Genomic DNA, 27,656 nt, shown 5'->3' on the forward strand with positions numbered 1-27,656 from the left:
AATCCCAGGACCCCGAATTTGAGGTATCGAATTCAGGCATAGACCCAATTGTTACCATGTTAGAATTTTATAAACATCAATATAAATAGATACCAGTGCCACGCGAAACTCGAGCGTGATAAGGAAAAGCAATGTCGAAATAAACATACCAGCTCTCATCAGGCATCAGTTTGGTAAACATCCCATAGTTCGTCGCCAGTTTTATGTTTCATTCTCGCTGAAACATTCGTCCGAGTGGAAGACGATAGAAGACGAAGTGAACTCTTTGACTTATTGCATTTAATACACATACACATGATAAAGGATGAAGCACGAATAGAAATAGATGTTAACGCGTTAGCTACATGATTGCGAATGCTCGAGAGAGCGTGAGACACAGAAGCAGAACAGACAGCAATCTTAAATCACTTGGACATTATAAACAAAGCACAGAATAAGGTCTATTAGATGCTGCCATCTATATTAACGAAATAGATCACAGATTCAATAAAATGTCTGTGCATTTAAACTGATTCTAAGTGTATACAGAGTCTGAGTACTAACGTACCCATAAAACATATTGCCATGAATCAATTCACTGCCATGTTCCTTCACTTCCTTCATAAGAGTATCCTGTCAATCTTATGATTACAATGATAGATTAGAAGCCGTACCTGATGATTTATTCACTAACACCTCTCTATGAGGCTTGTCTGCCAAAGGACAATGTGAGCACTAAACTTAGCCAATAAAAAGGTCCTAATGACATAAAGGTCAATAGAGAAACACCATTAAATACTACTTAACCGTACAATACATATCTCAAACATAGCTTTGGTGGAATTCCCAACCAATTGATACATACAGGAACGTGTTGTGGGGGTGTGCACATATATGAGTGGCCCTAACACATTTAGGTTCCCAGTTATGCTTGTTTCATGCTATACTGGTGCTGCCATCTTTCTTACATATTTTGAGGTGAAATATCAAATGCCTGAATTTTAATCTTATGTAAATATATTGTGTTGAAGGTCTGCCTGCTCTCTGCGGTGAGACTAAGCATTGTTAGTACTAAAGAAATTTTATTAATTTTTCCCTTTTTTTATTATTTATAACCACAGTCTAGATTATATGCACTAAAGTAGTTGCAAAATATGATATATAAATATAAATATATAAATATGCACTTAAAGATTCCAAGATGCGCATTTACCCAAAGTATGGACTAAACATCTTGAAAAAGTTGAAAATTTTGAAATATGTATTAAAAATGAGGAAATATACATTAAAAAATCACCCCGCAAAAAAGCAGATATGTTTTCAAAATGCATGTTGTTGTTTTTTTCCATTTCTTAGTGCATATAAATTTTCAAAAACACATCCTCACTTATGTAAAATACCAATTTTCTTATCCTTAATAAATTCAACCTTATAATTATCATAATATTTTAACTTCGATCTCGCTATGCTATGATAAAGAAGACAAACTTGGTAATTTGTGATGAACTATGTTTTTTTTTCCTCTCTGTAATACAACAAAAATTGGAAAAATCTCACAATTAACAATGGCACTTTTTATGATCTGGTGTCATATCCTTTAAACTGCCCTTGTATGATGATAGGGATTTTAGACAAATTATCACACAATTAAAAAACGGTTGTCTACTCTAGCTGTGTGGGTGAATAATAACATTTCAACCTGAAGATTTAACAAAGCTGGTCATAACTTATTTTTGAAATTTTTTTTGCAAATTATTTATTGATAAGACAGTTAGTTAATATTTGGAATATATCATAATCATCTGTATTAATTCACCAAGTCACGGCTGCGGAAAAATAATACTGATGTTATGAAAATGTTATGAGCAATATTCATTTGAAAAATTATAGGAAAAATTTTAATAAAAATTTAAAAATATTCACTTATTCTAAAAATTCTTTATACATATGCATTTAATGCTAAAAAAGGGCAAAATATGCAAAAATCCAGACTCTATTATAACTTTCAAGCTTCTAAATTCTACAGAATAATAAAAATGAGTGAACAAAAAATTTTAGGCTTACATTCAAATATCTGCCAATATTGCCTTTATTCTTTGCATCCATAATGTAACAATCTGTCTCGCCAAAATATGACCTCAATGAAACGTTTTTACTTTTTGTTTCTTGCGGTAAAGTTGGCGGTGGTAAGGGCTGTTTCAAAAGAGTCTGGAATTTTTTCTTCATACCTGAATAGCAAAATTTAAAATTTTGGAGAATTCTAAAAACAACACACAAAAAAAATTCACTATATATAACATGAATCAATGACCCTCACTTGATAATTTTTATATATAGACCAGGGGTGGCGAACAGCTGGTATGCGAGGTGATTTTGTGCTGCCCACAACAAGATGAAAAAACTATTATATTTTTTATATTAGTTTTGATTGACAAAATTGTGGTTAATGTAGAAAAAAATTATTTCTGATTTGACAAAAACAATTTGTATTTTTAGCACAAACACAAAACCTCTTTAAACACACGCGTGGGTCACATGGTTGATTTCAAAAACCTACAGTGTCAGTTATGGAAGTAGTAGTAGCAGATTTTCCTGCACAGTCATTGGATGTCACTGATGATAATCTCGAAGAGCAAACTTTTCTTTTAAGTAAGCAAAACTAAAAAAACATGTGAGACAAAAAAAATTGGCCTTGATACAAGCAACTGAAATCAACCTACAGTGATCAAGGTGTGCTCAAGGGCCCAACTCAAAATCAATAATCAGATGTCTGCATCTTCTATTTGAAACATCTGTAGTGCAATAACAAATTCTGCATTCAGTTTTTCAATCCATTGTTCAGTGGAAGCTTCTTGTTCCTTAGTCAATCTTTTTCCTCTCAAAGCAGGATCAGTCATATTTGCAAGGAAATGAAATGGAGTTAGTGCTTTTTCAAAGCTATGTGCAACACACTCCTTATACAAAGATAATTTTTTATTATCACAAAAATTAGAAACTTTGCCTGCCTGGTTTTAATTTATACAAAAATTGCCATGTTTTCAAGACAAATGAAATTCAATTGGTAGAATGGTCGACATGTTTCGGCTCTTCAATGGAGAGCCGTCATCATTACTTTGTGGTCAGAATTCACACGAATGAGTCGTAGAGGGTTGATGTTTACGTCTGGTAGTCCGAAGAGTTCGCCTTTGTATTTGCTGCGTACGAGTGGTCTTTGGATGCGAATTGGGGAGGATAGGATAATTCTTTACTTTCCAATACATCTAGCCATATTTCTACTATCTGTCCAAGAGAACAGGTATCTCATTATAAATTTTCTCTCTAGGGCTTTACCAATACTTGATAACTGCACTTGCAAGTAGACACATTCTCTATATATAATCCTTCGTTATCTAAAAACATCAATACTTTTACCAATTTCTTCTTTATGTTCAATGGATATTTCTCTGTATTTTTGGTAATTATGGATGAATGAGGAAAGGCAAGCTTCTTCAGAATTCCACCTTGTTTCAACAGGTAATTGTTGCTTTTGTCCATCTTTTTCCATAAGCCACTCAAGTAGTCTATGGTGTTGTCTAAAATATTTTTGTATTTCTACTACATATTTTACCACATTTTTAGGGGTAATATGTTTAACAAGATTCATAAAATGGGCTGAACAGCCAAAAGCAAGGACATGTGAATCGTTTTGGACAATCATGTCCACACGAAAAATTTTCATTTCGTTCTGGTTATCACAACAAACAGCAAAAACACTTTTATTATACTCTTGCTTGATAGTATCCATAGCGCTTTCAGCTATTTCCACACAGAATTCCGCTGTTTTCTTGTGTGATCCACATTCTGCAGCATCTATTAAGAGAATTAATCTGGCTGTCCTGCCAGTGTGGATACTCACTGTGATGATGGAGTGCCGCTGTGTTGGTCGAGTGGTCATAGTGACGGATTCGCATCGTGAGGATCCGGTTCGAACCCCACCGGCGCCACAGTGGTGGTCGGCTGAAGTTGGTTTTCTGTGGTTTCCAACTTCAAGGCGCGAATGCGAGCCGATCTCTCCGTTAAAAAGTCTCGCCACAGAGAGCAACAGGCCTACAACGTAATAAATATTCAATCATTACACTTCACTCACAATTCGAAGTATAGATGGCAGCACTGAAATATCAAGCACAACACTAGCTACACAGTCAGACTGTTAGGTGCACTCACTTTGTTCCAGGCTCTGCCACGAAGCTGGGCTAGAAGAGATCTCGTCAACGGGATAAGTCCGGTGGCAGAGCCCCTGGCATTCATTCATTCATTGCAATGATGGAGTCAGCATTTGCATTTGATCAATCATCCAACATCAGAGTGATAGTTGAATTTTTCAATTCCTCTGCCATTAGCATATCAACAGTTTTATCTGCCTCATCTAATAATGATCTGGCTAATTTTTTCCTATTAGGAGGTGTATGTCCCAGATGCAAAGCATTAACCCTTTCTCTAAATGCATCACTATCACTATGTTAAAAGTATATTATTAGCATAAAAAAATTTGAATACTTTGTGATCGAGAACTAACCTCTGCCTGTCACACTTGTTTTAACAATAAATTGTCCTACTGACCTTTGGTGTTTGGGTTTTGATGTTCCATCATCCACAATAGTATTTGAACTTCCGCACGTAGAAACATAATCTTCAAGGGGTTGCTTTCTTTTTAATGAAGTAGATGTCTCTTCACTGCATGAAGATTCGTTATCATCAGTGTTTGATGAACATGAAAACAAGGAATGAGCTTCCGATTTCTTACATTTATTCACATGAGCACAGATTCTTTCCACTTTTACACTCCAACTATGGTATTGCAAAACTTACAAGTAAATCACTTGCCCTTTGTTATCAGTTCTATTCACAATAGTCCATTCAATGGAATGTTTTCTTCCAGAACCTTCAGTCCTTGGCATCGCGGACTAAATTTTACTATCAAAATTTACACTTCTCTCAAAGTAAAATTTTAGAACTTGGACAATTTATAAATACAACTTGTCAACTTGTCTAGCTAAGCAGCAGAAAGAAATGGTGTATCCAGGAGAAAAAACATTCATCATCCAGTCGGACTGGACTGGACTTGAGGTATTGGTGAAACTGGTCAAAGTAGTTTGAATGGGGAAAGGGAGATAATGCTGAAGAAAACGCAAAGAATTTTCATTGGTGCAATCTGTATATATATATATATGTCACTAGCTAACCATGTGATGGCTTGGTCCATATCCTACGGGACTTCTAACTGAAATATATATGTCACTGTAAACTCTATCCAATAAGAGATTAGATGACTTGCAGCTGGTGCTTTTCAACTTAAAGGCGCGTATACACTAGCACGCGGATCATGCTATGAAAGCATTCACAATTGGTTGTTCAGTAATTTATCCGCTGTTGCAAACGATTCCTGAGTTTTTTTCACTGGACCCAACCGTAATAGGTTTTTCAACAGAAAGAAAGGAACACAAAGAAAGTTTGTGTACCCACAAGCGGATTATAACCACTGCAGGGGGTCATGCGTAGCAAGATTGGTGAGCTAGTGCACACGCGCCTTAACAGGTGCAATAAATTCTTTCTAGAATGTTTCCCTTTCCCTCCTCTTAAAAGAAAGTGTTGCAAACAAATACAAAAAACTAAAATTATCCAAATACAACTTCTTTAGTATTTAGGTAAAGCAAAGGTATATAGAAAAAAGTTAACTCTTAACCTACACTATTTCTTCAGAGAATAAGAGATTGATCTGTTTCAGAATTTAGTTGCTTACAAATTTAATCACAACAGTACCCAATTGTCCAGGGAAAATATGTTGTAAACTTTTTTCCTTTTTAACACAAAATAAAGTGTTCCAGACTCTGCCATGAAGCTGGGCTGGAAGAGATCTCGGAAACGGGATAAGTCTAGTGGCAAAGTTCTGGCATGCATTCATTCAGTTGCTTACAAATAATTTGTTAAGGTTTTCGTTTTTTTAATCATAGTTCTAATAAACTGCTATACTCCTTCCAATCATTTGGGAACAGTGTTTCTCCACTAGAGGTGTTTGAACTCTGGTTGCACTTTAAGCACACATGAGACCAGCTAAAATTTTTATCAGTACTGATTTAGGGGCCATTCGAGTATTACGTCAGCAAATTTTTAGCCATTTTTGACCCCCTACTCCTCCTTGTCAGCAAAACACTGACACCACCCCCCCCCCCCCCTTGTCAGCAAAATTGCATTAGCAGCTTAGAATATTTCATATCTTTAAAAAAAGGTGGTTGATGACGTAAGCAACCTTCAAACCCTCCCCCCCCCCTACCTTGTCATCAAAAATCAGCAAATCAGAAACCCCCTCCCTCTCGATGGATTGCAGCCCTCTCGATGCCATAGCAAGAAATTATGCTGGGTGCAGCTTATATTCCAAGAGTTCTCTCCCGTTGTGCATGGAGCTTATACACCAGAGTTTTGTCCCTGGTGTGGCCACCAACACTGCATCTAACCATTATATTGGCCCTTGAACAAAGAGAAGTTGGCCACCCAGATATAGACTATTGAATCTTAAATCCTTCCTAAAGAAATATTAAACAAATAAGCAAGCAGCCAATGCTTAAAATAGGATGCTCGCCAATGACTGATCAAAAGATTAAAACACAAACTCTAATAATTTTAGTTTATATTGGATGGATATTCCCACTCACCGCATTTTGCCGAATTCACTGAATCAGAATCTCCAAATTTTGGCTTCCTGCCTATTTCTATCTGCTCCAGAGCCTCTTCCACAGATGGACTTAGAGGTTTAGTCATGATTGGAGTGAAATCCTTCGACGGAAATTCTAAATCTGGCAGGTCTTTCTTTTCATCGACAGCATTAGAGCTGGAATCTGAATCCAAAGCACAGTCTGCAAACAACGATACTCTCTTTTGTTTAGCTTTATTCCTGCTCCTGGAAAAATGAAATTTCGAAATTCATACAACAGTAAAACAGGAACACACACAACACAGAAACATAAAGAGATTCTATAATAAGAGATAGTATATTTCGGACCGAAAAAATACAGAGAAATTGAATTTTCTGGATATTATGCTGAAACTAGTATTTGGAAAGAAAAATGATTTGTGTCTCCTCCAGGAATCGAACCTGGGTCCCCCTTGCATACCCAGCAAGTGTGTTAACCAATACACCAGAGACACACTTTTCAATTCCTTATAACACGCATTAGTAGCGTAAAGCGCTGAGTGGAGACATAGCAGCCTCCCTTAACTACAGCAATGTCGTAATTAAATGTGTTACTAATGCGTGTTATAAGAAATTGAAAAGTGTGTCTCTGGTGTATTGGTTAGCGCACTTTCCCGGTATGCAAGGGGATCTGGGTTCAATTCCCGGAGGAGACACACACAAATCACTTTTCTTTCCAAATACTAGTTTTAGCATAACACCCAGAAAATTCAATTTCTCAGTAGATTCTATACTGATGAATAATTCAAAATAACTTACAATGAACTTATAAAAACAATCCCTTTCAAATATAAAAATTCTTTTCTAAAAATTTCTATCTTTGATTTAAAATACAAAGGGAAAGTGGATAAGAGTATGCACATAGTTTTTTTGCTGCTGGGCAGCAGGGCAAGTGAAAACAAATGTGACCAAATAAACATGCGTGTTTTGAAGTGTGTCAAGAAACTGTCATTATTGATGTTTTCAATTTATTACTTAAGATGTGATTTCATCATGTTAATATGTAATTTTTCAGGCAAGGAATCCTTATTTTTCTGTTGATGGAAGATTGATGAAAGCTTTCAAGTTTTATTTAATTATGACAAACATTCTCTGCTGAATGCGGTGACATTAGAATTTAACCTTATAGCACAGTGTTACTATCTATAAGCAATTTAGAAAAGCAATAGCCTACATGGTCAGCTAAGAGTGGCAATCATCTAACTGTGATACAAATTTCCTCTGTTAACCCTTTATGAAATTTTTACATTTTTCCTGCTCTGCATTATAACTGCCACAGTGGAAATCACTGAACCTTCTATAAAAAAAATTGTCGTCTATTTTCAAGATGGACATTTTTTTCAGATTGTGTGAGCTAATATAAATGCTTTTCCCCCAATAAAATATGATAATAATAAGAAGAAAAACTATTGTTTTGTAATTTACGCTGTACACATAATCATATACCACCACGAAGGGGAAGAAAAAAACATCTTTTCTCTCCCCTTCTGTTATCAAGCTTTGAACAAAAGCTGACTCCGTCTACTGGCAGTTGATTGATAGGATGGGGGAAGAGGAAAACATGTTATCAGAAGAAGAAAACTTTCAACGATATGTGAACCCTGGCTACCATTTTCAGAGAGTTTTAAGAACTCAAGATATCTTAAGATTGTCACTGTAAGGGTTAAAAACGAAGTGAAATCTGAAAAAAAAACAAAAGCCAATTGAGACCATAAAAGGAAGGAAAAGGGTGACTGCATTGAAATGGCAAGAAAATATTTTTTCAAAACTATATCCAAAAACAGATTTTCTCAACAAGTTTGACATGCAATGAGAATGTGAATATTCCTACGATAAAGATTGGGTTTGGTGTGGAATATATAAGTGGTGGCACGAGGAATGTTCTAGATACAAAAGTATGACGTATTCATTTTGCCACTAATAAAACTTATTTGAAAAATGATATTAAATTTGAAAATGATATTCAATTGCAACTATGTTAAATAAATCTTGGGTTCATAATCTTGGTCACATTTCCAGTGTACTCTTATCTGACAAGGAAGGAAAGACAGACATTTTGTTTTAAAAAATTTGTAACTTGTTTCTACACAGCTTTCATTTCTTATACTTTTATCCTTGATTTAATGAAATTTCTAGAACTTTATCTCTTCAAATTTCATTTATATAATCCAGTAGGAGCATGGACCTTACCTACCTTTCCTCTATATATATTTTTACGTATAGCAAATACACTCTAAAATTTAAACATTGCTATTACCAACAATGCTTATTAAAAACTAGAATGGAAAAAATACAAATATTCTGGATTCCTCCCCCCCCCCAAACCTCTGCAGGCAAAATATATTACACTATTATGCGCCACGATGACTTTCAACCAAAAACGTGCATTTATTTTTATATATTATAAATAACCACATTATATAGCTACGTACAGGTTAAGAAAAAACAGTGTTGAAACTTTATTTTTCAGAAATAGGTATACAAGATGAGCTCAAACAAAAAAGAAAATGAAAAATGTGATATAACTAATTAATCCTTTTTTCTTATGGATCCACTCACATGGAAATGAATCACATGACTTTTCTTTCTTCGTTACAGGAATATATATGTAAATTAATTAAAATATGAGGTAGCACTTTAGTTTTATGTAAAATATGGTGCTCATCCTAATGAAACGAGTTTGAAATATTTACACTTTAATTGATACTTCAATCTCGTCCATGCATACCATGCATCAAAGGGATAAGAAACACAAACCTCGTATCATAGACTGTCTTTACAGAAGACCTAATAGGAGTTTCTCCTTCAAACTCTGGATCAGAATCATGAGTGACACTGTCTTGCGATAAACTGAAAGCAACACCAACCTTTACTGATGTGTCTTCAGCAATTGCAAGTTAGAGAGATAATTTCTCATGTTTCTCATTAAATATATAAAATTTATACAATACTTAAAATCATATAAAACAGTTTAAAAAAAGTTTTATGTTACAAAGTATCAGGTTTGAATGCAGATGAATGGTTTTTACACCAGGATTTGTCCTAAATTTTATTTTAACCAAAATTTCTACAACAAATTTTTGGAAATTAATATAAGTTATTTCTACAGGACACTGTTTGAAACTTGGTGGCACCATCGCAGACAACAAAACCAATTCATGTATAATATAGTGGAACCCTGTTCATATGACTCATTTTGTAACATTAAGGTTCAGTACAGTTTCATCTTCACACTTCTTGATGTCAAGATATTTCATTAATACATTACTTACTTAACTGTACATGCACCTCGTACATATTCCTCAGCAGAAGTTCTAACAAATCAATATATCAAGGAAACAGTTATTTTCCAGATATTATGCTGAGGTGAACTCAGAAAGAAAAATCATCACGTCTCCGCCAGGACTTGAACCCAAGCCCTCTTGCATACCGGCCAAGCATGCTACCATCTACTCTCTCTAAAAGGAAATAAAAACCATCTATCTCTCTAAATCAATACATGTTGGAACGTGTTGCGTGAATGTATGTACATGCATGGCCCTAACGTATTTATGCTGTCAGAATTGTGCTTGTTCCGTGTTCTTGCTGGTGCTGCCATCTGTCACATATTTTAAAGTAAAGATATATAACATGAAAATTCAAGCATTTTTTTCATGAAAATTCAAGCATCACCCCAGGAACGTAGCCCTGCGAGTATGGGGACCGACTGTACTGACTTCTTTTTCATATACTGAATCTTTTGTTTTTTTTAAATTTTGTATTTTTATTTCCAAACAGCATCTGAAAATGAAAAAAATCAGTTTTTGAATATGCAGGAGCATTAACTCCAATTTAAAACCAAATGAGTTGTGTGGCATTTATGGAACATTACAAATGACTGAATGTCATATAAGCACATGGTTCCACTTTCATACATTTTCAATATTGCAGGACTACATGCTTCAACATACTTCAATATTGCAATCAAAAATAGCAAATAAATCAATTGTGCACATATTATATTTCATAACAGTATAAGAAATAGTCTCAAAGCATGAAGTGCTCAAGATTATGATCAAATAGTAAGACTGTTGCATTACTATGAAAAATATACACAAATGATTATAAAACAATTAACAGTAAAGTGAATGAAAATAATAAACCAGCAACAAGTTGGGGAAAAAAATATACAGATGGCCAACTTATGACGGCAACTGATTTTAAAAAGTGTAATAGGTTGAATACTATTGTATCACCCCCCCCCCCCCCACATTAGCTGGCACAGCATAAAAATCAGGGGACCCCAGTATTTTGAATTTTGAGGTCTGGCTCATTCCCAACCTGCCAGAAAAAAGTTCAGGATCACAGGATGCATTCAAAAAACTGATATTAACTAATATTAAATGCTGAATAAGTGAGCAAATAAAAATTAATGATTTTTCACTGTAGAAAATATGCTCCCCCCCCCCCAGAATTTTGATAATGATAATAAAAATTGTGAGCATTTACTTATTGCTCCAACTTAATTATTGTTAACCTAATAATAAATACAGATACTATATTTCGCAAATTTTTCTGAGCTACTTATGATGGTCATAGGGGTCATAGTGATGGACTCATATCCCAAGAACCCGGGTTTACTGGGGCCACAGTGGTGGTAGGCTGGAGTTGGTTTTCTACGGTTGCCAACCTTGAGGTGCATATGCAAGTCTATCTCCTTGTTAAAAAGACTTGCCACAGAAAGCACAGGCCTTAAGACTACAAATATTCAATCACTAGACTTCACTCACAATTCGACATGTAGACATGCACTAAAAAATCAGACAACACTAGATGCAAACTCAGGCTGTTAGATACACACTTTGTTCCAGACTCTGCTATGAAGCTGGGTTGGAAGAGATATCGGCAACGAAATAAATCTGATGACAAGGTCCTGGCATTCATTCATTCATGCAGGTTTTTCTGCATGTTAAACGATTGAAGAAATGTGCTTTTGAATTAAATTATATTTTGCAAAGCAACTCTTTAATTTTTTTGCTACACTCATTCTACTCTTACATGCATGATTAGCGATTACAAAAATGCTTCACACGGTCAACTCACATTTCCATTTAATTATGTAATCAACTTGAACAAATAAGTTTAGTATCCAACATTTTTACTAAATCAAGATTTGTGGTAGTAAAATTAAGCTAGAAATACCTAAAAGTAGTTCCTGAAACAGAAAGGATCTAAAATGCAGAGAAAACACTGGGTTCACACACAAATCAGCCAATAAAATGTATTATTAGAGTACAGATATTTAGGAATTTTCCAGAATCTTGACTCAAATTGATGCATGCAAGAAAATATGGGAAATTACCCGGCATTCCCTCAATGCCTGCCAACTCATGTAGAGGAATACTGTATGCATTACACAGATTGCCAAGTAGTAAGCAGGGCTACCAATTTGAATTTGTGACTGTCAGAATATAATGTAGGTGTGTCATATATAAACACACTGTTTCGCGTTGGGTAAATACCAAGGTTGGTAAAAAACCCAGGTTTTTTTGTTTTAATAGCATTTACATAAAAAACAATAAAATTTCTAAAAAATCATTCAAACTTCTATAATTAATTAAAATAAAATGTTTATTAATGTAATTAACACAATTCCCATATTAATTAATCTATAAATATTTCTTACATTTTAATACAAACCAACTTTTGCAATTTAGTTATTTCATAGCTTAACTCAAGGAAATATTTTGTGTTTAATTCTTAATGCTATTATTAACCATATAATAAAATTGTTTTGTCCAGTTATTTTCAATACGCTTAATTAGGACGCTATTTTGCAAAAACTCTAATAAAAACTAGGCAAATATAAGTTTAATGAAGCATAATTAATGCATATTAATTAGCAATGATTTACAATATACAGGGTGATTGTAAAGTTCCAATTTCAAAACACTGTAAAATAAAAACCCACTGGTCAGAATGACTTGAAAATTTGCATGAATGTTCCTGAGGCAATGGAATTTTTTATGGTGAAGGGAAAAAAATACTTAAAATATAAAATAGACTATGAAGCTGTACTCATCGAGTGCATAGGAAATTTTCTTGCAGAACAGAAACCATAGCCCGTCAAAGCAAAATTATAATGCATGGCACAATTTCACATAATTCATGGAAACATTACAAAAATGGAGTCATTTAAACAAACAACTACAACTCACACAAGAAATGTTAAATATGTTGTCCACCGTGTTCTGGCTGTGAGGTGGAAGAACAAAAATGCTTGTTCAACAACAGATCAGCATAGACCTATGTCATGGTAATGATGTGTGGATGTGCTTTTAATTCACCAAAGTTTTCAATCTGACCACTGCACATAATATTTTGGGGATCAAAAGTTGCAAAGGTTATGGTAGTGTTCACCTGTCAGGTGAACATGGCAGCCAGTTGTTATTGTCAAAATGGTTCTTCAGCAGCTGCTTCGCTGGTGTTGTAATGTGCATCTTGATAAAAGCTGTGTTATCCACCAGAGCTGGACAAATCTAAAAAAAATTTAAGTGCCAGCCAAATTCGTGAGGAGTGAAGCATGTTTTCCCCCAAGAAAAAGTCCTGAATAATGTTTTTTTCTTTACTTTTCCGGAACTTTATGACCTATTCTCATGTTAGAAGAAACATTATAAAATCAAAAAAACTTGTCTCGTACTTACGCTTTATTTTAGCAATGATTCATATGGAATTTTAGGTGCCAAAATTAATTTTCTAATCACCCTGGCATCTGGGATTTGTCCAGCCTTGCTATTCACACACTGATGCTGTTGAAGTGCCGAAATGATATGGTTGTGCAAAATAGATTATAATGCTAGCCAAGTACAGCATCATCTACTTGTACATTTTAAAGTTGTTTTTTTTTCTTTCGCCAAAAGAAAATTCCATTGCTTCATGCAACGTATCCATGCAAATTTTCAAGCCATTCTGACCAGCAGTTCTTATTCGTGTTTTGGAATCAGAACTTTAATTATAATCACCCTGAATATAGCCGATTATTTTTCATAAATCACTTACCACTGTACATCCTAACCAAACGGTGATCCAATCCATATTACAAAGAATTTCTAACTGAAAATTATTTGGACAGGGATCACTGGCCACTTCGCGAACTGGCCAATTTTGGGCTTTTACTACTGTACAGTGGAATTTTGATTAAGCCTGGTGGTGATATACAGTATGAGATATACTGCTTCCTATGGAACGAAAATGAAAATGTCTGCGAGGTAATGTAACTACTAACACACTGGTCTTTGTATTTTGGGGGCAGCTGGTGTCTTTTTGGATTATAAGTTCTCCTGCCCTTAACATGACAGTGAAGTCACTACACTGTTACTTGCTGCTTCTTTGTGAAGGGGAAAAAAGCCTGTGAGATAATACACCGCCACTAAGTATGTGTGATGCAATCCTCATTCATGAATTTGATTAAGATAGAGCATCAGAATGCAGCGCAAAGTTAGAAAATACAGTAAGAATGACAAATTTTGATGCTGTATATAACTTTGTGTGAGCAGCTAAGATACTTAATATAAAAGAAAACTTGTATTCAGGCAACTTTTATGAGACTTTTTGGAATAAATCACTTATATCATCTTAGCCATTTAAAGATATACCATTAGAATGTACCCCCAAGAATATAAAATGTGGTAAGAATGAAACATTTTTTTCGGTTAATAATGAGCCAATATGATATTTTTCATGTGGGGATGAGTATTGTTTTTATGTGATTTTTTGGGAAAAAAAACATTTGGTCAAAACCAACATGATTTAAACCAAACCACCTTGTATATAGTATAAGCCTACTATGTGGACTGATTGCGGATGTGGATTGCTTGATCCTCTACTTACATGGAAGTTTCAGGAAAAGCAAAAGGTAATGTATTTGAGTGTGTCGGATAATTGGTCAGTTTTTTTAAACTTGACATGCATTATTTACATATATTTGGGTTCCCCCAGGCCATTTAACTTTATCGTTGCAGTCAAGCAGGTTGTCAGTTTTAAGAGAATTTTTTCTGCTTTTCAGAGGGAAAAAATTTTTGCAATTTTTTTTTTACAATTTTGAGAACCAAGAAAACGTGCGTCAAAGGACTTTCACAACTTTGATAGACTTACTTTGACTTAGTGGAAGAGGAATCACTTTCATCATCAGATTCACCATCTTTGCTATCAGTATCTTGCTTTTCATATACATCATCATCTATTTCGATTGCATCAGGGACATCAGATTCATAACCTTCCTTTGTTTTCTCCGCAACTTCAATGTGATCAAGTTCAGCCAAATACTCATCCCCATACTGATTGCCATCCTTTTAAAAATATAAACCAAAGATGTAAAAAGTGTCATCTCTACATTTCTTATGAATATACTATCAATCAATTTTTATGTGGTGAAAGCTGAATTAACGTGCACTGTTTTAACTAAAAACTCACTTCATCGGCTCCTTGTTCTGTTAGAAGTTGACCAGCATATATGCATATAAACTGCCCACAGTCCAAATCATCGAGACATCGTATGCCCCATCCTTTCTTTTCTGTTTTGAACATCTGAAGTCGAATTTGCAGACCATGCTGAACGACTCTGTTAGGACACGATTTGTTACAACTGCACCGGACATTACATTCATAAATACTGAAAAAATAATAACAAATGGTTCATTTCAAAAATGCAAGCCTGTCTACACTTCAAAAACAAATCCCCACAGCAAGTAACAGACCTTACAATATTTATAAATTTTCCTTATAAAAATATTTATTCAGCGCCAGTTTTATCTTTAGAAAATAAGTGGCAGCACCTGTAAGCATACAGGAATGGAACTTACATAAATGCACAGTTACATTCCAGAATAATTAACTGAAATACAACCCATCTCTTTGGAAATAAAATGGTGCTGGTGATAGACCAGAGATGCGTATAGTAGTGAGCAGTGTTTGCCAATATGCATCTAGATGCATGATTCATGCATCAAACTCAATTTTACTCCCCCAAATTTTGTAAAGGAGTGAAAATACCACTAAAAATTTTAGGAGTTTTTTAATATAATTATTTCTGTTTTCATAAAGAAAATACCCCTCTTTTTACAAAAATACTCCTCAAAATTTTGAAGAGTGAAGTTAATCTTCAAAATCATGTTTTTGGGTAACACTGATAGCGAGTAATGTTTACCTGAAATCAAAATTAAATGTAAAGAAAAAAATAATGCATCTATGTTGTCTCTGATCATAGAGTTGTGTTCTTTGGAAATCACTTCAAAAAGTATCATACAGTTGATGCTTGTGAAAATGGCCATGCGTTATAGAGATTGTTATGGTAAGTCTCAAATGTTTTTATATAGGCTAATGACCTACTATATGTTTTCCTTTGATACAACAACCATCCGATACAGTGATCGTTTTTAATAGAATAATGAAGATCTTTACAACAAACATCAATTGTATATTCATATGAAATATGATATACATACCCTGTGATGATTAATTCCCTGAGACGCCTGTTCTTATAACCTTTCACTGTGTTGCCATCCTTACTGAATGCTTTTATCGTGAGCTGCTGACACTGGCATTTTAGAGGATTCTAAGGAAATCAGAAAAAAGTGGTAATGAAAAATAAAAGCCATTATTATCACATGCACAAAAACACAACCCAGAGAAGATACTTGTGGGTAATTTTTTGGAACCTCAAGGCATACTTGAGGTTCACTTCCTTAAAGTATGCAATACTAAATTTCTACAATGAAATCAAATAGCCATTATACAATAAATTTTTGAAGCAGGGTTGGGAATCGATTAAAATTTTTAACTCGTCAATCAAAAAATTCTAATCGATTAATCTAATTTTAATCAAAAAGTTTCAAATGCTTACAATTTATAACAAATGTGGCATTTATATATATAAATCTATATAATATTAATTCATGCTATAAAAATATATTGCATTCATTTCATGCATCTGTTCGCTCTAGATGTAAACAAATATCAATAGATTAAGAATTAAGGCTTCCAGGTTGAAGCAATTTAATGTACAGAACATATTTTTTGAATGTTGGAAATTATTCACTTGGATCTTTGTCATTTTTTTAGAAAATCAGTTATTTAGTTAAGTTTGATTTTGAAACCACTTTCAATCATCATACTGTTACTTGTTTTGCTAAAACTTTCACCCAAATGGTATTGGAAATTAGGGGGGTGGAAGATGATGTTTACCAAATGCTAAAACTGCTGTTTACAGTGGAGACAATAAATTTTTGTCTAGTCTTCTAAAACGATCATCAAACTCAATTGAAGCACTTATTTCAGAAACTCCATAACTGACAAAAAATTCAAAAGTGAGTTAAAACTGGTTTCTTGTAGTTGATTTATTGGCGCTTCATTTGGTGCACAAAACCCACTGAAAAAATTTTTTGTATACCCATTTTGCATCCTTGAAATATATATATGTTTAGTGCAGAAATCCCACAAGCGACATCACACTTAGGCGATTTCTGCACATAAAACTTGAAACAGTCGGCAGCACTGATGTCATTGGCGGATTTGATCAGATCCAAAAAGAAGTCTGTTTTGAAGGTTCTAATGATTCTTTTACATTCTGTTTTTGAAGTTTGAAAAAAGTTTGTAGTGAATCGCAATCAAAATTTGAAACTTTGAAGAAAAGGTGTCGTTAACTCAGGAACATTCCAATGTAATATATGGTGAAACCTGTGTATAACAATACAATCTATTACGATATACCTGCTTATGATATTTTCTTTGGTCCCGGCAGAATTCCTATTCAATAGGAAATAGCACAAATGCTCAAACTGTCTATAACAATATTTTTTCTACGTCCCTACAGTATCGCTATAGACAGGTTTTACTGTTATATACAAATCACAAGTTTAGGTCAAGAATATGTGACTTACAATGGAAAAAAATCACAGAAAATTCTCCCTGAAAAAATCAATTTCAAATGTTCTGCCAAGTGTTTCAAACTTGTCACCAAAGTTCTGAGTGAAATTTGTAATAATTTCTACCCAATGAAAGCAAAAAAATACAAGATATGTATCTATCTTTGAAAACTGATGGCTATACTCGTACAAAAAAAAGTCAACGCTGACGAAACACCAGGAAAGGGCATTCAAAAGGAGAAAAGAATTCCATTTAAATATCTACACATGATCAACTTATCTTCATTTATGGTTTACCTAGAAAGTGGAAACCAAGGCATGTATTAATTGCTTGAGTATGTCAATATTTTCTTTGAGAAAGACCACTCACTCTGCTGAACTGCCAACGCTGTCCTGCTGGGGAAAACCCCAGGAAAATAACAAACACCAAGAAAAAAAATTGATATGCAGAAGCTCACTGAATATACATGTTTAAATATTGATTATACCACAGACTAACTGAATTCTACAATATGATTTTGAGTTGGTCGACATCTGAAGTTGAAATAAGAGAAGATTCTGACTATACAGAATTGTGAATGATATTACATATGATTATTTCTACAAAATATCTGTAATTGATCAAAATAAAATCCAGTGTTAGTAAAAAAATCAACAAAGTTGATTTTTTTACTAACACTGGATTAAAATTTAAATTAATTTTAAATTTAATTAATTTTTGATTAATTTAACAGAAACTTATTAATATTATTAAATTTTATATTAACAATAATAAATATATAATAAATAATATATAATAAATAATATTATCAATTTATAAATATTATTAAACTTATTAATACAGCAAAACCTCGATAAGGCATCACCTCCATGTTATCGAAAAATTATAACAGCTTAAGTGGAGTGACAACTTAAGCAAAGTGCTGTCAGTTTTACTGTGCATTATTGTGAAAATTGTATAAATTTAAAGCAATATAACATTTATTAAAATATGAATTAAAATTACAATATATATTACAGGGGTGCAAGTGCCCCTCATCCATTTCGGAGCAGCAAATTTCATTTTTGGAGCAGAAATTTTGAAAATGGAGCAGAACTAAACACAAACTGTATCTGCAATATAAGGAGTAATTTTTCTGTGAAATGTGAAAATTTTTGCCAAAAATGGTTGAAACAAATAATTCTAAATAAATTCCATTCACAAATTAAAATCCATTTAAATTTTTTCTGAATTATCTTATCTGTCATTAATAAAACGTGCATTACTGAAATGACGAATACAAATTATTACTCATTTCAAATTAAGCAACATGCATACTGAAAACCTAGGCAGCAAGAATTTCTGCTGCTTTAACACCAAAATCTTATTCCTCCTGATATAGCAAAAAAAGTGCGTGCAGAATATAATAAGAGTTTCCGTGAAAAAAAAAAATTGGCTTCTCACAGAATTTAAAGGAATTATTAAATTTAAAAGCAAAATGCAAAAAATGAGAAAAATATAAATACCTTATTTACTTAAAGAATTTCTCAACCTAATAGCATGTTAATAGATTACAAATCACGATTCGATTTCAGAAGTACAGCATCTCAATGACTATTTTTTTCCAATTTTTTATGCCCTTGAACATAAGATTTTGTATGTCTTATTCCATTAAACATTAAAGCATTGCATGGACAGATTTTTCAATGTTCGAACAGACTTTTATTTATTTGTTAACAATGAACTCTTTTTCACTGTCTGTGTTACCATGTGCTGAAGATAAAAAAGTCTTCACCAAAACTGGCAAAATTTTGAACTTTGCGCAGCTTTCAAAGTTACAAAGTTTGAATATGTCTGCCCAATATCTATCTATCTATTCTCTGAACTGATCTCACTTCTTGTAATTGTTTGGATTGTAGTGCAACCCATTCATCACACATAATCAATAGTTCTGTTGGTGATACAATGTTAAACAACATCCCAGCAATACGTGAGGGAGTAATGTACCATCCCAGCAATGCATGAGAGGGAGTGCGAAAAACAAGAAAGGGTGCAAATATTTCATTCTCTCAAACAACATGTTTTGGAAAAGTAGGACATTAATATATATTAGGTATCTCACAGAAGTTACGTAAAATGAGCATGCCCTAGTACAAACTCCTTCCTCTGACTATTGTTAAGAGCATACCCCTCCCCCACCAATGCAGTGGCGGACCGTGCGGCCTTATTGGGCGCCGCTCAAGGAGGGGTGCCAAATGGAGTTGAAAGGGTGAAAAAGGTTTGTCGACCAAAAAACACATGGTCAGTAGCGCCAAAAAAAAAGGTTCTGCATGGGTAGAGATTTTTTTCTCTCGAGCCGGCCCCGTTCGCCAAATCCGGATTTTCGCGATCTAAAATTGTTACGATCTGCAACCGCCGACGATAACCAAATGACCGCATAGTGGCTAGATGACAAAACTATGAATATTTTAGCTGGAGTTTTTACAGATTCTATTTTTTCCCAACGATCTCCGAAAAATTTCGGTAATTTAAACGAGTAAACCAATCCTCTTTTCGATGCATGCCGTCTTAGAACGCAAGTTGGCAGCCGCGAAATTACCGTTATTTCCAGTATATAACCTATAACCAGCAAATAAAAAACGGTCTCCGAAATCGGAAAATTCTGCATATTTATTCAGGGACTTTGATAGCCCGCCGGTTATTCCAATAACAGTACAGGACTTTATACTTCAAGGTAGTATAACTACTTTCCAAGGTCACGAGATAACGCGATTGTGGTAGATGGTGGGAAGTGAAAAAAAAATTGAAGTTTCTCCCCCCCCCCCCCTCCCCGTATCTTTTTCCGTGTCTCGGAAAGAACGCGTCCCGTGAACAACATTTTCATGCGAATTTTTGCTTAATTAAGGGTATTTGACGTACTACAGTACATTAGCGGTACCTCCGCGAACCACAACAAGAATTGGCGCAAATGCGCAGGGATTCTGCGCCTTGGCGCACCATGTTGCAAGAGAACCGTTTCCGCGCAGTTTGGCGCAATTGGCGCAGCTCTTGCACCCCTGATATTAAGAAAATTTATAGATTGCAGAAGAAAAAATTTTGAAATGTTTAGCTTTTTAGAGCTCTTATTACTTAACTTATTGTGTTAAAATATACTGGTACACTTTGATTTATACTAATAATTTTTAATTTAGACTAATCATAGCAACTGTTAGATGTTAGAATAGTTAGCTTTTCTGCACATCAATTTTACACATAGATGAAATTTAACTTTTGTGTTTTAGTTCTTTATCAGTAGTTCATGAAACAACTACAAGGTAATCTTGATAAAATTTATCAAGGTAATCTTTCACATACTAACTGCAAGGAGATATCGAACACAAGGTCTACTTTGAGGGACTTGTAGAACGCCCGGGTTAGGGAAAAGCCCCAAAGCAGAATGTTTAGCACTGTTCTGCGACGAGCCCTTGGCTGACTGGAAATGTTCTGCGGTAAAAATCCCCATACATGTAATAGTGTTTTTTGTAATTTTTCTTAAAATTCTTCCGAATTGTTCTGCAGTAGCGCTAATTGTTCTGCGACGTACGCTCGGAGATTTTGACACATTCTGCTTTGGGGGAGAAAAGCACACGTTAGAAGACCTCAACTTTGGAAAAAATGTCTGGTTTTTCAACAAGGATAATTTGTTTAAATTTGGAGCATTAAATTAGTGGGGCCCATGCAGAAATAAGGTCTTGCTTGAACAGTTCTTAATGTTTCAAAAACTTTAGTCAGCAAATGAACTTCCCCAGCATAACTTTTGTTACTTGAACGGCTCCATTTTGGTACATAAGGCTTTTATGGTAACTTTTAAGCATATGGCAATGCTGTTAACAAAAGCTATCTTTTTAAAGGAAGCCATAAAAATTATCTGTTCCTCTCTTTCAAACTTTTTCATGGTGACGAGTTAACTGAAATTAGCGACAAGTAAATGAGGGTTTAATAACATTGTTGTCTATGAAAGCTGGACAGGTCTGAAGAAAAACGATGACTTCACTGAAGTTACGACTTATTAGGGTGACAACTTAACGAAGTTTTGCTGTATTACAATAAAAAATAAGATTTAACAAAAATCCCACCAATGACATAAGAAAGATTACTGATGAAAATTCCTGACCCCACACATTAATCTCATGCAAGAATAATTTTAATAATTATCACCATTTGCTTACTATTTCATTGCAACAGTTCACTTGAGCAGACTCTATACATTAAGCTATTGCAAATAGTCTGAGTTTTAAAAAATCGGGCAATCATTTACAGTATTCGAAGCTTCATCTTCATCACATATTGAGAATGTTTCTAAAAAAATAAATAAAACAGAAAACCTAAATTAATCCCAAATACCTGACAATTATCAGTACAATCGCAACCACAGAGAAACTCTGTATCCAAGTTCAGTTCGACCCCTTTCCCTGGAAATCTTTCTGTTGCATACTCCAAAGGAGCAGGTTCTTTATCATCAATGCAGTTGACACAGGGAATTGGAACATTTTCTTTTCCATCAGTGATATCCTCATTTGACCACTTAACCTGATCATAAAAGAAAAATAAATAACAATATTTTGAAACAGGATATTATACTCAATAAGACACAAACAAATTCTCAAGCCTAAATAACTTAATTTACTCAAGGTAAAAAACTTAAATTTTACTAAGAACAAGTGCTAACCTCAGCAGGTTTTATCTTGAATGACTGAAGAGGATTTAGTTCAGGCTCAAATGTGAACAGATCTACTGTCAACGAAGATTTGACCAATAAAAGATATTTTGCTACTTCTTGGATGTTCCTGAGTGATCTACCACAGGGAGAACGGTACATAACCACTAGGTTGTAGCTTCTTAGCCTGAACTTTACAACTCGTCTGTAGGAAACAAATGATAAAACCCATGAAAAATTTGTATGAAACTAAAGAAACAAAAGAGACAAATTATATATATATGCAGTCTATGTACATCATTTTCAGTAGCTCTATAAAAGGTAGTATTTTTCTGTGTGCCATTTGATATGAGAATATATTTAATAATGTGGTAAAAATAAGAAAAGAAACTTTTATAATATGTTCCAAACAATCTTGACACTCAGGAATTAAAATCACAATTTAACAAAATTATTGGACAGATATAAATCAGCCAAATGTTGAATAAACATTTATTTTTGTTTAAGGGAAGTTGCTGCATATTGAACTTTTCTGTGTGCAAGCTGAAAAAAATCAAAAGTTCAAATTCAAAACAGGATAAGTCCCATTTCCTTTTTCAGGAAACAATAATAACTTGTAAAAAACAATTAATAAAGAAAAAATTCTACCTTTCCCATCCCATAAGCAGAGGTATTAGTAATGGGTTACGGCCCTTGTATTTCGCAGGATCATCATCCTTCATACACAAAAAACCACATCGATGACTTGCGTAGGAAGGACGGATAAAATCAGGGAGCGTAATAAAATAAAGTTCCCCTTCCATACGCTCTGGACGGCGATCTTTAGAAGCTGAAATAAATTACAGAAACAAAAAAATTTAAGTTTTTCAGAGATCGCAATTTATTTTTTCAAACAGTAATAAATTAAATTTAGCAATGATATGCATTTTATAACCCATTCATTAATTTCTTTTCATACTGTACATTTTATTCAGTACAAATGGTAGTATTAACAAATAAGCATTCTAAAAGTTATGTCATAGCTGCCAATTTTTAAAAATGAAAATTAGGGAGATTTTCGCGGGGACTCACATATTTTATACTAAAACCACTCTCTAATAGGTACAAAAGGGATTTTTCTAAATAAAATAGGGATTTTCCGCACATAAAAATTGAATCATAGGGAATAAAATCCCTACTCAAAAGTTGAAATTAAATAAAATAGGAATTTCACACACATGGAAGTTTAACCCCTGGGAATAAAATCCCTACGCAAAAAACAAGTGAAATTGGAGGCCAAAACTTCAAAATGGTGATCTAAAAAAATAAATAAATATTGTGTTCAATCATAAACGCTGTGAACAAACATTCTGTGTGAATGACCCCAAAATCATTGGAAGATGAAGGGAAAAAAAGCGTCAATTTTTGAACACTGACTTTTTGTGACACTTGCTTGGTTTTTTTTTTCATCACACATGAGTGATGTCAGTCTTTCCACCATGACAGATGTTTATGTCCGTAACATGACTTGTACAAAAAAGAAAAGTCAGCCCTTTTCTGGAACGTTTGATGAAAGGAAATTCATAGTTGAATAAGTATCTTTAAAATTGATTAAATATGTTTTTGCTTATCAGTATTCATGTTTTGTTATATCGCACGTATGTAACTTCAACAAAAGAGGAAGTTTTGACCACATGCGCGTCACTATAATCTTCAATTATTATCCAGGACTATTGGCTGCTAAGCTATTTCCCTGCACAATAAGACAAACAACTTTCTTGTTAACATCAGAGGGTTTGCAATTTCCTTAAAAAGGGAATTTCCCCATTTACGACATGTGACGTCATTTCGAAAGGGAAAAAAACAGGCAAAAGACTGCCCCACAATTCCTTAGGGATAGTTTTCATAACAGGGGATTTTTTTTTAATGAAGTAGGGAATTTTTAGGGGCAATTAGGGATTTTTTGTGATTTTTGTAAAAATTTGGGAGATTTAAGAACTTTTTGGGAGGTCAAGGGATGAAGCTAAAATTTGGGAGACTTGGCAGCTATGTTATGTGAATGGAAATACTCAAAATACTTATTGAATACATTTAATTACCTACAGATCATCATGAAACATGCAATCAGAACTTTCATTAATAATGAAAATGTGTGCAGCTCTGAGCATATATTAAACAAGAAAAAATAGCACTTTCTATTATCGCAAACAAAAAAAATGAATCAAAGGGGGATAAGAAAGGCCACTAACCATCATATACAGTCCTCTTGGTCTGTGAGGTAGATTTAATAGCAACATTACGGTTCACTGGCTTTTGAACAACTTCATCATCCTTTTCACCATCAGATTCATCTATGATGTTTGACAAGAAAAATACAAAAAAAGAAGAAAAAGTATAACATTTATTTTGAAAAAAAACAGAGTGGAATCAGGTACAGAAACTATAGTGTAACAAATTTTCAATATAGTATGCTATGCGACTAATATTTATTCTAAAGGAAAACCATTTCAATTAGGTTATATTTAAAATAAAATTTTTGATTAGAGTGACTAGAATGACGTAGTGATTAGTTATTAGCAACTTTTACAATACCTGAACCTAAAATGATTTCATCATTATCAACAGTATACTCCACATAAGGCTGATCTTTATTTTTTCTAGCAGTTAGGTTATGTCTTCTCATTTTTCCACTAAGTCTACAGTGCTTGGCTTTATTCTAGAAGGTGCAAAAATAATTTGCTTAAAATATTTTATTCCATACTCATACAATTTACAATCTGAAGAAGATTGTGAACTCTATTTACATCAATAATTATAAATTCAAATATTCATTTAGGTAGCAACCTACCAGTTCATTGAATAGGGGTGCAAGCCTTGTTGAGCCTCTGTAGATCCATTCATAACGATTTTCTTGCTCAAAATACATCCTTACCATGCTAGCATCTACATCAACAACTTTTGCAAACCACCTACAGGGCATATAAATATAAAAATGGATTATAGACAGGATCATATTTCCACAGAAATATTTATCACATTGATTCAAGTTAATAAATGATTTTAAATGCATTTGAAAGAGAAGTTGATACAAAACTAAGGACGAAAAAATGAACTGACCATCCAGAATTGTATTCAGTCTTGATTACTTGATTCTTCTGCAATTTCAACATTGGCCGCTAAAAAAAAATATGTATACTGTACATCGATTGTACAACATGGACAGTCACATTTCTGGTATGGTAAATAATCATCTTTAGAAAATACATATTTGATGAGGTACATTAAGCATTTTCCATAGAAATCGACCAAGAATCAAACAATTACTTTTTAACATACAGTATACTAAGTATCTCTTTACTTCAAAAAATACGTTTCTGATGTATGCTTAAAATATATTTGATATACTAAATAGGTAGTATTTACCTCTGGAAACTGTTCGCAATAACCTTTTATGAATTCTCGAGTTTCTGGATGCATGTCTTCCCATACATTTTTACCTATAATTTCACAAGAACTTGGTAACTCAAAAAAAGATATAATAATAATGAATAAAAAAATCCATGAGAATAAAATGGATATAAAAACACAAAAAGGGAGGGCAAAGTAAAATCAAGCCTGGGTATAACAAAATTTGCAGAACCGGGGGGAAAAATATTCACTACAACCAAAATACAATAAAAATTTGAGTTTAATGCACTTAACCCAGTCACTCGTAAGTTTTAAAGCAATGGACTCTGTTACAATGAGTCCAAATCCATGGATCTATTAAGATATATTTATTACAGAAACATTATTACTACAAACTACATAGCACACACAACCATGGTTACAAGAGAAAAGGGAACATAAACAGTACACCAATCAGGGTATAACATATGTTACAAGTGCTGCCATCTATCAGACATTATTTACACTAACACTCCCTTTAATTCGGTCTGTCTGAATTATCTTAGTGCAAATCAGGTGACAAGTCCCAGTTCTTTGCAAAGCTTTTGATGAGCTGGTCTTGTCAGTCCTTTTGTCAGTATGTCTGCAATTATATCTTGACTCTGCACATATTGAAGGAGTATGTCCCCTTCTCTGATCTTGGATCTGATATGATGATGCCTTACATCAATATGTTTAGTGCGAGCACGGAATTTTGGGTTCTCTGCAGATTTTATTTCAGATTGATTGTCACAATTAATCACAGTGGATTTCTGATGTCCTTTCAATTTCAGCTCACACATTATTCCTCTCAACCAGGCACATTCCTGAGCTGCTGAACTTAGAGACATATATTCAGCTTCGGTCGAACTGAGAGCTACAGAATGTTGCTGTTTTGACACATCCAGATGACAGCTCCTCCTGACATCATGAATGCATATCCAGATATGGACTTTCTGGTGTCCAAACGATTTCCCCAATCTGCATCAGCATATGCAGGAAGCTCAGAGTGATCAGCTTCATACATCATTTTCATGGAAACAGTCGACTTGATATATTGAAAAACACATTTTAATGCAGTCCAGTGAGCTTTTCCAGGGTTGTTGTTAAACTTGCTTAGATGACCAACAGCAAAAGCTATAGAGGCCGTTCAAGTATTACGTAAGCAATTTTTTTTTTTTGCCATTTTTGATCCCCTCCCCCTTGTCAGCAAAAGTCAGCAAAACTCTGACCCCCCCCCTCCCCGTCAGCAAAACTCTGACACCTCTCCCCTTGTCAGCAAAATTCCATCATCAGCTCTGTCCCTCTGAATCCTAACGCATATTGGTGGGATTAGAGACGTACACGAGGGGTGGGGGGAGCATAATCCCCCACAATCAAAAATTTATTTTTTTAATGCAAATAAATATATATTTTTAATTTGAAATTTAAGAAGAGAATACCTTTATATATATGTTATTATAATCAATTTCCGTTAATTTAAATGTTATTTGAAGGCTATGAACTCAAAAAATTTATCTTTAATAAATTCATTGGGACCCACCCTCTAAGCCATATAATGATAAATCGCATAAAGGACCTTGGTCCGCGGACCAAATATGGCCCTGTGGTTATCTGATGCGGCCTGCCCTCCTCAAACCTAATTTTGTAAAAATGAACTAAGCGGCACATTTACAGATTGCTTAAATGTCCCATGATACAATTCCAGAATATTTAAGCGTCCCGTGGCACATTTTCAGATTACTTGAATGACCTCGAACTGTGTTCCAGAACACTTAAGCGATCCGTTACACATTTAGAAATGATTGACATGTGACATAGTTTTAGAGCACTTAAGTGCCCCCCCCCCCCCCCAGTGCAGTTCTACATCACTCAAGTTACCTGTGGCACATTCTCAGATTATTTAAATGATCTGCGGCATATAATTACAGATCACTTGAGTGATGCATGGCCCAGTTCCAGAGCACT

General features: G+C 34.1%; 1 protein-coding gene across 5 annotated transcripts in view; it reads right to left on the minus strand.

Moving 5' to 3' along the window:
* Positions 1 to 27,656, minus strand: part of LOC149086573 (histone-lysine N-methyltransferase eggless-like) — a 128,172-nt gene that overhangs the window by 15,172 nt on the left and 85,344 nt on the right. For 3 of the 5 annotated variants that reach the window (XM_089230929.1, XM_089230926.1, XM_089230927.1), the window contains 14 exons: positions 25,686 to 25,759; positions 25,380 to 25,438; positions 25,111 to 25,231; positions 24,855 to 24,978; positions 24,512 to 24,613; positions 22,932 to 23,112; positions 22,296 to 22,488; positions 21,971 to 22,156; positions 16,189 to 16,298; positions 15,158 to 15,356; positions 14,840 to 15,033; positions 9,464 to 9,556; positions 6,669 to 6,913; positions 2,044 to 2,207 (listed from right to left, as the gene is read on the minus strand). In XM_089230929.1, coding sequence (XP_089087055.1) covers positions 2,044 to 2,207; positions 6,669 to 6,913; positions 9,464 to 9,556; positions 14,840 to 15,033; positions 15,158 to 15,356; positions 16,189 to 16,298; positions 21,971 to 22,156; positions 22,296 to 22,488; positions 22,932 to 23,112; positions 24,512 to 24,613; positions 24,855 to 24,978; positions 25,111 to 25,231; positions 25,380 to 25,438; positions 25,686 to 25,759 — 2,045 coding nt within the window. The remainder of the gene's footprint in view (positions 1 to 2,043; positions 2,208 to 6,668; positions 6,914 to 9,463; positions 9,557 to 14,839; positions 15,034 to 15,157; positions 15,357 to 16,188; positions 16,299 to 21,970; positions 22,157 to 22,295; positions 22,489 to 22,931; positions 23,113 to 24,511; positions 24,614 to 24,854; positions 24,979 to 25,110; positions 25,232 to 25,379; positions 25,439 to 25,685; positions 25,760 to 27,656) is intronic. The other 2 variants (XM_089230930.1, XM_089230928.1) reach the window with 1 other exon arrangement.

The sequence above is a fragment of the Pholcus phalangioides genome, unplaced genomic scaffold, assembly GCF_987345545.1.
Source record: "Pholcus phalangioides strain wild (caught in Gottingen) unplaced genomic scaffold, Ppha-v1.0 ptg000004l_1, whole genome shotgun sequence".
NCBI classification, from domain to species: Eukaryota; Metazoa; Arthropoda; class Arachnida; order Araneae; family Pholcidae; genus Pholcus; species Pholcus phalangioides.